General features: G+C 48.7%; 1 protein-coding gene and 1 non-coding gene across 2 annotated transcripts; both read left to right on the plus strand.

The window, feature by feature from the left end:
• The first annotated feature begins 4,097 nt into the window (after positions 1-4,097).
• On the plus strand, positions 4,098-6,699 carry LOC139836106 (uncharacterized). Its single transcript, XM_071826397.1, has one exon. The coding sequence runs from the start codon at positions 4,196-4,198 to the stop codon at positions 6,548-6,550; it is 2,355 nt and encodes a 784-aa protein (XP_071682498.1). The 5' UTR covers positions 4,098-4,195; the 3' UTR covers positions 6,551-6,699.
• An 8-nt stretch (positions 6,700-6,707) lies between these two features.
• TRNAC-GCA (transfer RNA cysteine (anticodon GCA)) lies at positions 6,708-6,779 on the plus strand. Its single transcript has one exon. It is a non-coding gene; the product is annotated as a tRNA-Cys (tRNA).
• Positions 6,780-11,414: the final 4,635 nt, after the last annotated feature.

Here is an 11,414-nt window from a genome sequence, read left to right on the forward strand (position 1 = left end):
ACCGCAATCATGCACTAGTCGTACTTGGGGGATCGCCTGTCGCGGACACGACATATTCGGGTGCTCACCCGTGTCGGATCCACCACATCGATTGCGTCCTCTTCATCGACTACTTCCGGCCAGGCGCCGCGGACTACATCGACTGTGTCCGCCACATGATTTGCTTCCACGTTGGCTCCACCGTAGCCGATAAAAAAAGAGCTAAGTGTTCCTCTTCCGAGAGTCAATTGTTATTTACTTTCGTCACACCGGAATACTCGGGGGCTGGGCCATTATAATGTTAGAGCAAATTCACCTAACACTGGGGCTGCACCATTACTTCGTTACCGCAAATATATTCGGTTACTTGGTGAAATTCTTTTTTCGGCTCTGGATATATCTTCTCCGGCTCAGTGGAATTATTTTCCTCCGGTTCAGTGAAATTATTTTCTTCAGCTCAGTGGAATTATTTTCTTCGATTTAGTGGATTTATCTTCTTCGGCTCAGTGGATTTATTCTCTTCGGATTACTGGATTTGTTTTCTTTGTGTTATTACTTATACAATATTATTCGATGCGTTTCCGGGTCAATGGATTCATCTTCTATGGTTATTACTGGAACTATTTTCTTCGGGTCAATGGATTCATCTTCTATGATATCGACGGATTCATCTTTAATATATATGATTCATATTTGATGGTGTAATCTTTAATATGGATTCATCTCAAGTACTTCATCTCGGAATCATTTTCAGTATTTCATCTTTAATGACCTTCTTTCGGCGTCACGGATAATACTCGGGGGCTCGACAACGACTTTGCCCCGAGTAACAACTGTGACACGGCGTCTAAGCAACAATAATGACATCACCCCAGCAGCGCTGGGGGGCTCGGCTATTTCTTCATCAAACAATTTGGCGGCATTTATTTTCGCTATTTGGTGGTTTCTACTTTGGCTCGACTTCTTCTCCGCACTCGAAGACTTCATCGCACCGACTCCGTCGTGTCCAATAAGCTAAGTGTTCCTTTTTTTTATATAAAGTTGATTATCATTTACTTTCACCGTACCCGACACTCGGGGGGCTGCACCATACTTCTTCACTATACATCTCAGGTTGACCAAAGAAAAACCGTGTCTACAAAAAAAATCTTAAAGGAGGAACATGGCGAAACTGTCTTCAAAAGAGAACTCGACGAAATCTTCTTCAGGAAGGAACCCGACAAAATCTTCTTCAGCGAGGAACCCGAAGAAATTATTCTCAAGGAGGAACTCGAAGAATTTTTTTCAAGGAGGAACCCGACGAAGAATTTTCCTCAAGGAGAATCCGAAGAAATTTTACTCAAGGAGGAACTTGAAGAAAATATCTTCAAGGAGGAACCCGACAAACAAAAAAAAAGAGAAGGGAAAAATCTTCGAGTCCATATACTCGTCATTTATTTCAGTTGCATATTTGATGAAAAGCATACTTCAAGAAAGTCGACAAAGAAAGTTGAGCCTACACCCAAGTGCAAACACTCAGCTGTAGCCTCGGGGGCTACTCCCGTCGGGAGCGCTGGTCGCGCACCCGAAGAAATGAAACCAATATAGCAAGTCAATACAAAAGGAGCTTCAAGATCCTATTCGACAAAAGTTAGCAACCCGAAAAAACGGTTCAACCTGAAGAAATAGAGCATTCCATTAACCGAACAAAAGGCACTCGACAATATATTCTCAGAGCGCCTCAGTCGCGAATTAATCTCCAATGCTGCAATACTTTGCGAAGGTAAGTCCCCAGGATCTGTCCTGCGCGGCATGGCACCGCCTCTGACGGCGCTTTGCTACTTTTTTCCGTATCAACGGATACGAAGAAAAATCCTAACGGACGCGTTAGGTACCCGATAAAACATGACTGGAATTCGGCATCTGGTAAGACCTTAAGCGGCACATGTCGAATTACGCCAGCATCCTGATTCCGTGTCCGGGGACGCGAGTTTGAAGTAGGTTTATACGGATTGCCACAAGTGCATTAACTGGTACCCGAGCTTTCGGATGAACCAGCCCTATTTACCAATATCCCCGTGCAATATAGAAGTCGAGAAAACTATAGTGTTTCCGTGCACTCGAAATAAATGAAAAACAATAGCAAAGTTGTTTACCCAAAGCTTCGGCTTCATGAAGAAAAATGTGTATCAAAATAAGACAAGATAGCAAAATAGTTTACTCGACCCGAGTTTTTGTGTTTTTGTCTTGCAGGTAAATATATAAATGTTTGTAGACTCAACTCGACTCTGCGACTCTAGTAGAGCCTACTCCCATCGGGAGCGCTGGAATTTATTAATTCTTCCAACAGGAGTCGATAAAAGAGGGGCTGCACCTAGAAATATAGTCAAGTTCTTCATCGAGTAGTACAACTTGAGTCTATGCCCAAGTGCAAGCACTTGCCCATAGACTCGGGGGCTACTCCCATCGGGAGCGCTGGGCGCACCCGATAGAAAAATAACTTCGAGAATCGTCAACATCATCTACGCTACACATGGTCTACGACATTGACCTGATGTATTTTCTGGATCAATGACCTCGCCTTGTATTTCTTCGACTTCGGAGATGATTATGCTTGGAGTCTCTACGCAAGTCTTCGACTTCGCTAGACACTCGGGGGCTACTGACATGGGTATACCCTTCGGGTACCCATTATTAATATACCTGGATCGGCTCGGCCCAATATGGAGAAGGCCCAGCAAGGCAATCCGAAGAAGTAGTTGACTAGGACTCTTGTAAAACCCTAGGTTGGTTGCATATATAAAGCCAGCCAGGACACCCGATAGGGGGGAAGACAGATAGATAACATAGCTCCGCCTATGGCGGCACCGTGTAAACATACTTATGATCATATACTAGATTGCTAGCAGCACGTAGGGATCCTCCACCGAGGGGACCCGAAGCTGGGTACGTCGTGTGCCTAATCTCGCTCCCGGAATCTCCATCGTCGCTCTCTCCCGAAACCCAAGTCTACAATACGTAGGCATTGGCGAGGTGATCCCTCGTCACCTAGAGGCACAACCACAACTCATTGTAACAACACGAAAGCGCCCAGATAATTCCAGACAAGCAGCAGTAGGCCTTGCCATCGTACAGGTGATCCGAAGCTGGGTAAATCGCGTACCACCGTCCCGAGTGCACTCCGCCCTATGACCCCTACTTCTTCTCCCCCTCGTGAGGATCCCTCCTCCGAGGTATCATCGAATAGGCAACGACACTACAGGTTTGGGATACGGCCTGGAAAATTTATCCGGGCCAGACCACCGATACGGTGTGTGGCCTGGCCAAAAAAAAGAAAGGCCAAAACCTAATATTGGCCTAACTTGTCATATGTGGGCCAATATGGAGGACCTGCTAGAGATGCTCTTAGGCATCATTCCAAGCGTGCAAACTCCAAATGGTGACGAAATGACAACGTTCGCAATAAGTTTGGCCAGCAAAACAAAAGCTATGAAGATGATCTGATTCAATTGCTTTTGTTCCAATGTGAAGATGCTATCCTACCCGAGACGACGTATATATGCTCATCGAATCGCTAGCTAGCTCTTCCTTTTTTCTTTCTGCAGATGGAGCTTGCTTGCTTGCTTTGTTAATTAAGCCTGCATTTACCTCAAAACAAATGCCGTTGTGGTTTGCATCCATAACCCAACTGATTACCAGCTAGAGAGATCAATGACTAGAATCACTTGGTTTTTGCTTTGGTTATATCTCGAGTCTTGACTCTTGGCACAGACACCACTGCAATTCATGCATGCCAGGATGCGTGTGATGTGGTTCCAACCTAACGTAGTACGACGCATGCTGCTAATCTTGCTTTTCTTTGTTTCTGTGGAGAGTTCCATTGTTGGCCGGTAGCAGCACTAAATCTTGTTGCATACTCGTTCCGCTGCTTTGGTTGTCTTGACACAGACACCAGCTCATGTGAGTTTGCCTTTGTGCAGGTGGATTAATTATCACATACTTTCACTCTTTCTCCTTTTCTTTTGATTTCTTTTCTCTCCAAAGAAGGAAAGGATTTATTCGATGATCTGATCATACCATTTGCATTCCTATTTTAAGAAGACTATGCATGGCGAGTTTTACTCTACCCTATGGTTTAAGACCCGTCGGTGCATATGCATGCACCCAGACAGACACCACGTACGTGCATAGCTAACTAGGTAGCCTCAGCTCCAACGGCGGCGGCAGGCCGGCGGCGATGGGAGGATTCACGCCTCCGATCCCGCAGGATGACAGCAACTGGGAGATCCGCGTGGCGGTGCTGCTCAGCCTCTTCCTCCAGATGATCCTCATCTTCGTCGGCCCCGTCCGCAAGCGCTCCTCCTCGCCGGTGCCCCGCTTCCTCGTCTGGTCATGCTACCTCCTCGCCGACTGGGTCGCCGACCTCGCCCTCGGCCTCCTCCTCAACAACATGGGCAACATCGGCGGCAAGTCCAGCTCCTCCTCCAGCATCTCCCAGCTTCACGCCGTCGGCCTCAAGCGCGGACCCTCCGCTGCCGTCTCAAACGCCGACGGTAGCAGCAGCCCCATCATCTTCGCCTTCTGGACGCCGTTCCTGCTGCTCCACCTCGGCGGCCCTGACACCATCACCGCCTACTCCCTCGAGGACAACGAGCTGTGGCTCCGCCACCTCATCGGCCTCCTCTTCGAGCTCTTCTCCGCCTCCGTCATCTTCTTCTGCTCCCTCAAGGGCAACCCCATGATCCCCGCCACCGTCCTCATGTTCGTCGTCGGCATCATCAAGTACGGCGAGCGCACCTACTCGCTCTACTCCGGCAGCGTCGACGGCTTCCGCGAGAACATCCTCGACCCCCCTGACCCGGGCCCAAACTACGCCAAGCTCATGACCGAGTACGACGCCAAGGAGCAGGCCGGGCTGGACGTCGCGATCGTCATCTCCGGCGCCGATAGCGAGGCCAAGAAAGCCCTGGCCGCCCTGGAGCAAGGCGAGGCCACGCGCCTGCTGGAGAGGAGCACCACCCTGGAGGCGCAGGCGTACGACTTCTTCCTCATCTTCCGCCGCCTCTTCGTCAACCTCATCCTCAGCTACAAGGAGCGCAAGATCAGCCAGGCCTACTTCCTCGGGCGCGCCGACGTCACCAACACGCCGGCCAGGGCGTTCCAGGTCATCGAGGTGGAGCTCAACTTCATCTACGACATGGTGTACACCAAGGCGCCCGTCGCACACAGCAAGGCCGGCTGCGTCCTCCGCTTCGTCGCCTCCGCCTGCCTCGTCTCCTCCCTGCTCATCTTCTTCTTCCACGGCGACAAGGGCGGCATCCTGCGGGTCGACGTCGCCATCACCTACGCGCTGCTCCTCGGAGGCCTGGCGCTCGACGCGGCCGCGCTCGCCATGCTCCTCTCCTCCCACCGGATGCTCGTCCTCCTCGAGAAGACGAGGCGGCTGGCGTGGCTCGCGACCGCCGTCAGGAACGTGCGCCCCCAGCTGCGGCGGTGGTCGGAGAGGACATCGCAGCTGAACCTCGTCAGCTACTGCCTGGGCAAGCCGGACACCCCCACTTCCGTTGGAGTCCTTCGGCGCCGCCTCGGCGGGCCGCTGGTGGTTCGGGCGCTCGCCAGGGTCGCCGAGACGCTGCGCGTGAGGGAGATCTTCGACGACTTCTTCTTCATCCGGCGGGAGCCCATCTCCTGCCGGCAGGGTCAGGGCGACAGCCAGAAGGGCCCCCTCCTCGAATTCGTGTTTAATGGGCTCAAGGCGAGGGCCGTCAAAGCCAATGGAGAAGAAGACGTGAATTACGAAGCCATTAAAAAGGCGTGCGCCTGCCGCGGCGAGGGAGTTCTCGAGCATCTTGGCGATCGGATCAAGGAGAAACTGAAGCAATCGACACGAGAAGCCGCAGGCAACGACGAGCATGACGCGGTGATAGAAAAGAAGGTGAATGATAAGCTCGCCGTACTTAAGGGCAGCGTGAACGCCGTGAAGAAAGAGTTCGACGACTCCCTGCTGCTGTGGCACATCGCGACGGACCTGTGCTGCCAACCGTTCGTGCCCACCGTGCCGACGGAGACGGCGAAGGCGAACGAAATGAAGCTGATAGCCGAGACCTTGTCGGAATACATGCTGTACCTGCTGATCAAGCAGCCGGAGATGCTGTCGGCGACGGCGGGCATCGGGCTGCTCCGCTATCGCGACACGTGCGCGGAGGCGAAGCGGTTCTTCGCGTCGGCGGCCGCGTGGGACCCCGACCACACCGACGCGCGGAGGATGCTGCTGAAAGTGAACACGACAGAGGAGCCGTCGGCGGTGAAGGGAGATAGGTGTAAGTCGGTGCTGTTCGACGGCGTGATCCTGGCCAAGGCGCTGAGGGATCTGGGAGAGGACCTCATGTGGGAGGTGGTGGCCAATGTGTGGGGGGAGATGCTCACGTACGCGGCGGGCAAGTGCCGTGGGAGCACGCACGTCCGGCAGCTCAGCCGCGGCGGCGAGCTCATCACCATGGTCTGGTTCCTCATGGCGCATATGGGCCTCGGCGACATGTACCGGATCCACGAGGGAGACGCCAAGGCCAAGCTCATCGTCCGTGACCAGTAACCATTGCTCTGTTTTTTCCCCTTTCCCGATCGGTTTCTGCTATTCAAACGTACTGTGTACTGCCCGAGTTTCTTTTACTATATGATCGTTGTGTGTTTCAGGTTAACTTTGAACTGTTTCAGATAATGAATAACAAAATTGATTTGTTTATATCAAAGGGTCCATAGCTCAGTGGTAGAGCAATTGACTGCAGATCAATAGGTCACCGGTTCGAACCCGGTTGGGCCCTTAATTGAAATTTTCGAAAAAAAACTATTTTTTTTCTTTCTGGAATATGACCCCATGCCAATCATTTCTACTACTATTCATATTTCAGACGAAATGTTAAAGCGCACGCGGCTAATTCTTTTTGTAATAATTCAGATGCTTTTTTTATTCAAAGGCGTTTCAAAAAATTTATGATATATTTTGGACACATTTATAAAGTTAATATCATAGCAGATTTGTTGAAGCTCATTTGGCTTAGGCTTACATTTTGCAAAAGTTAGTCACTTTTTTCGTTCAATGGTGTTTCACAAGTTTTTGTGATATTTTTCAGTGACATCTGTAAACTTTGTGTCACAACATTTCCTTTTTTTTATTAAAGGGTCTACACTCTATACAACCATAGTTCTTATTGAATAAATTGGACTCTAAATTACAACATTTCAACAAAACAACAAACAAATTCCACAAAGACACAATTTCACCAATGAGATGATCATAAGAAAAACTAGTAAAGCAAAACCTCTCATCGAGTCAAAAGTAGAAGTAATTAAACTTAAATAGAAGCACACCGAATTTTACCATCTTAGTTGCAGGTGGAAAGACAAATCATCAACCTTCACAGAGCCTCCTACTCCCAAGAGCCCAACCATGCGGAAATTCAAACATTTTTAGCTACAACTCGAAGAAGCTTTTGCGCCTCTCATTTTTACAAAACCGACCAAGCATCCAAGAGTCAAAGTCACATTAGTATGATCATCAAGCATGACAGATGCGTTCGTTGAGGTGATAATGGGGTTATGTCCCCTTGCTGGCGACGCCACCGGTCCGCTCCACCTTCGGTGGCCTTGGGGACTTGGAGGCGTAGTTGACCGCGGCCCCTCGTCGGCGAGAGGTTTTCGTTCTTTGTTATACTACAAGGATCCATGACTTACTAGAACACTCCCTGTCATGCTCCATAGATATTGTGACATGTGACAAAAAGATATACGATCAATGTTTTCCTTATCCCACAAAATGGACATACTTTTCCTATTTTGAGCCTCTCTTTACCCCATTATCTTTAGTAAGAATCCTATTATTAATCATTAAGTTGAAAAAAAAGAGAACATGGCAGTAATAGCCTAGTGGCAGGTAGTGACGCTCCCTAACAAATGGAGTTTGAATTTCGCCGGGAGAAATTTTTCGGAATTCTTAGCAAAGGAGCGATTCTACTCCGTCCGATCCTAAAAAAGTGTCGGAAGGCATAGTAAAATTAAGTTTTACAATCAACACCTTCTGATTTAGAAAAATGAAGCGCAACGCCATCTCTCCTCTCCGAATGAGCCTGTCTTCTACCTGAAGATCTGGCGATGGACCTGAGCTCGAAGTCTGGAAGATGCTTGAGACCCCTGAGCTTGAGCCTGTCGGCGCCTGAGCCACGCGCGGAGCGCAAGCGTGGTGAACCACGCAAAGAGAGTCGGCATGGCGTATCCCATCATAGCGCGCGCAGGTGAGGGAGCAGGCATTGCGCTCGGCAGGGGTGCGCGACACAAAGAAAATCATGTGGATCTTGTCGGGCAGGTCTGCGTGTGGTTGTCCCTGGGCGCTGGTGCCGCGAACATGGAGGATGCCCCCCTTTGGAGGGATAGGGTGCACAAACATAAGCGACGCTGCGGCGGGGAAGGTCTGGAGGAGGATTTGGTGAGGGGGAGGAAGGAGACTCGCCCATACTAACGATGGGAAGTGTGGGTTGACGAGTAAAAAAACATGAGGTTTATTTTGTAAAATCACCCATTCGACATTTTTTCGGATCCGATGGAGTATCTTATATTGACACATGGCTCCTCTCCTATTGTCCTCGTTTTTTATGAAGTAGACAAAAAGTCGATCTTCAGTGGGGCTTTCATCCTCAAGATCGTCTTGTCAAGGAAAACAACTTGAAGAGTGATAACATATGCACAACGGGATTTAACTGAGAATTCGCTAGACTTTTTCTTAGAGTCCAACTAATTATATAAGGTTCTTCAGACATGACATCATGCATGCAATTGTCTAAAGATTGTGTATGGGTATATTGCCTCTATGTGTGGTTTTGGTAACTAATGACAACCCCTATGGACTAATGTTTTCATTGAGTTTATATCAAGGAATATTCCATAGGTACTACTTGTATTCCATGTGTTGGATTCAAGTATGGATGCCATGAAGATAAAGATACACCTTGTGTATTGGCATCAAGATCATGGATCAAGATAGTATGATAGTGCATGAGAAGATACAAGGTTGACCAATACAAAGAGTGAAGAATAGATTCAAGTTTGGTCAACACATGAAGCATGAAGAATGTGCCATGTGAATTCACATGGTATCTTTCCATGGGCATGCATGGGCATGCATCAAAAGTGAGATCTCATATAGACCATGAGAGGATGACGGCAAGTGGTGATCGTCATCAAGGTTGAGTTGGGCAAGTTCAAGTTGAGCATCTCGAGAGGATCATATGCTTGAAGCTTGCCGTACATTTGATGATAATGGAAATGTGAAGATGTACAACAATAGAGCTTTCCCATCATAGTGTATGGGGGAGCATTTGTGAGTCTTCACAAAGTAACGATGATCAAGTAAGGCATTCCGGCTTGAGTGGAGCTTGAAGAGCTATCATCAAGATCAAGCGGGATGCGCAAGGCAAAGGTATGGCCTTGACTAGGTTTTCCTTTTACCGGTCTCAAGGTGGTTGTTGGGAGACCGGATTATAGGATAGATAGCCGCACTATCAAGAGGGGCTTTCGGTTGGGTAACTTGATCACATCGTCTTAGGGAGCTCAATCCTTTGCATACTTTTCATATCCGTATTGCTTCTTGGTGTTTCTCTGTTAGAGGTTCTTGAGCTTGTTGCTAGCTTTACAACAAGCCCAAGTTCATCGAAAACAGATCTCGTATGACTCTTCTATCACGTTTTCAAGGTTAGGTGATTTTACCGGTTATTCATGATATAAGGTTCTACCTTTTATATTCATGATAAAATCCCCTCCTACAGATTATTGTGTTTTCACTTTCTATAGGATAACAGTTGTTGTTATCTTCCAAACAAAATTGGTTTCATTCAATTTGGAGTTTGGGAGCATTTGTTATTAAAGAAAAGGAAAAAAGCGAAATAAAAAGAAAAAGGGAGGGAAGGGCCCAGCCACCGACCGGCCTAACCGGCCCAGCCACCAGCCCACCCGGTCTGCGCCGGCTCTGGCGCTTGTGCCAGCCGGGTCGCCTCCAGTGGGCCGTCCGGCCTGGGTCCGGCCCAAAATCCGGCGGCCACCGGCCCGCCCCGCAAGTCCCGGCCTGACCGGGCGCTGCCCCAGCTAGGCCGCCTCCCCTGGCCCATTCGCCCCCGCGCGGCCAGCTCACCCATCTGGCCTGTGCCTCGGCTCGGCCGGGCTGCACGCCGGCCTGTCCGACTGCTGCTCCGGTCGGCCGGCCTGTGCGTCGGCTGGGCCGTTTTTCCTGTGCGTTTTTTGTGTATTTTTCTCCCCAATGGTTATTTCTCCTCCTTAGCTATAAATAGCTTTCTTCCACCTTGAGCTGAGTTAGTTCTTCCCATTCTTCTCCTCCATTGTTGCTATTTGAAGAACTTGCTTCCCCTCTTGATTCCTCCCATGATTCTTGCCCATTCTTGAGGATTTGAGAGAGGAGATCTAGATCTATAATCCCCACCAATCAATTTCTCCTCTAAGTGAGGGGAACCCATTGGATCTAGATCTTGGAGTATTTTGTTGACTTTCCCCATTGTTCTTCCTCTCTAATCTCATCCTAGCATTTGTTGCTTGGGTGGGATTTGAGTGTGAAGGACTCGAACACCTCTAGTGTTCTTGTTTTGCATCATTGCATAGTGTTGAGCTCTCCACCACGATTAGTTCGAGTGAGAGACCGTGAGCTTGTTCCTCTTGGAGGGAGACCTCCTAGTTGGCTTGGCGGTTGGTGCTCTGCTGATTTCTTCAAGAAAGATTGTGAGGAGGCCCGAGCTTCTCATTCGTGGAGCTTGTGAAGTGGTTGTGGAGCTTGCCATCTCCGGAGTGGAGGAAAAGCTAACCATAAGGAAAGGGCCATTATCCTTCGTGGGTGTGGCTCGGAGAATAGGGTGAGCCTTCGTGGCGTTGGGGAATCCTTCGTGGGATCTCCACTCCTCCAAACGTGACGTACCTTCTTGCAAAGGAAGAGAACACGGGAATACATCCTCGTCTCCGCGTGCCTCGGTTATTTCTATACCCGAGCTCTCTTTTCTTGTGATAGACATCGTGCTTGAAGTACATATATCTTTCTATCACTGGTGCTACATATATCATGTGCCTATCTTGCTTAGCTCTAGTTGTTATTGTTACACTTAGTTGAGCTTAACATATTTAGGGTTTGTGCTTGTAAACTAAATATTAGTTTAATTCCGCATTCTTACAAGACAAATCTGTAAGAGGTCGTTTGGTATCCATCATTTGAGCCTGGAATTCTGGAATTCATTTTAAAATTCCATAGGTGGGCTGTTTGGTTGCCACAGAATTGGACCATCATTTCATTTAGGAAATCCAGCAAAATGATGCCATGTGTAATCACAATTCCGAGCTGAAACCTGTCATTCACAATTCCTGTGGCAACCAAACAAATTCAATAGTGAATTCTACTGTCATTTACAATT

This window comes from Lolium perenne, chromosome 2 (assembly GCF_019359855.2).
Source record: "Lolium perenne isolate Kyuss_39 chromosome 2, Kyuss_2.0, whole genome shotgun sequence".
NCBI classification, from domain to species: domain Eukaryota; kingdom Viridiplantae; phylum Streptophyta; class Magnoliopsida; order Poales; family Poaceae; genus Lolium; species Lolium perenne.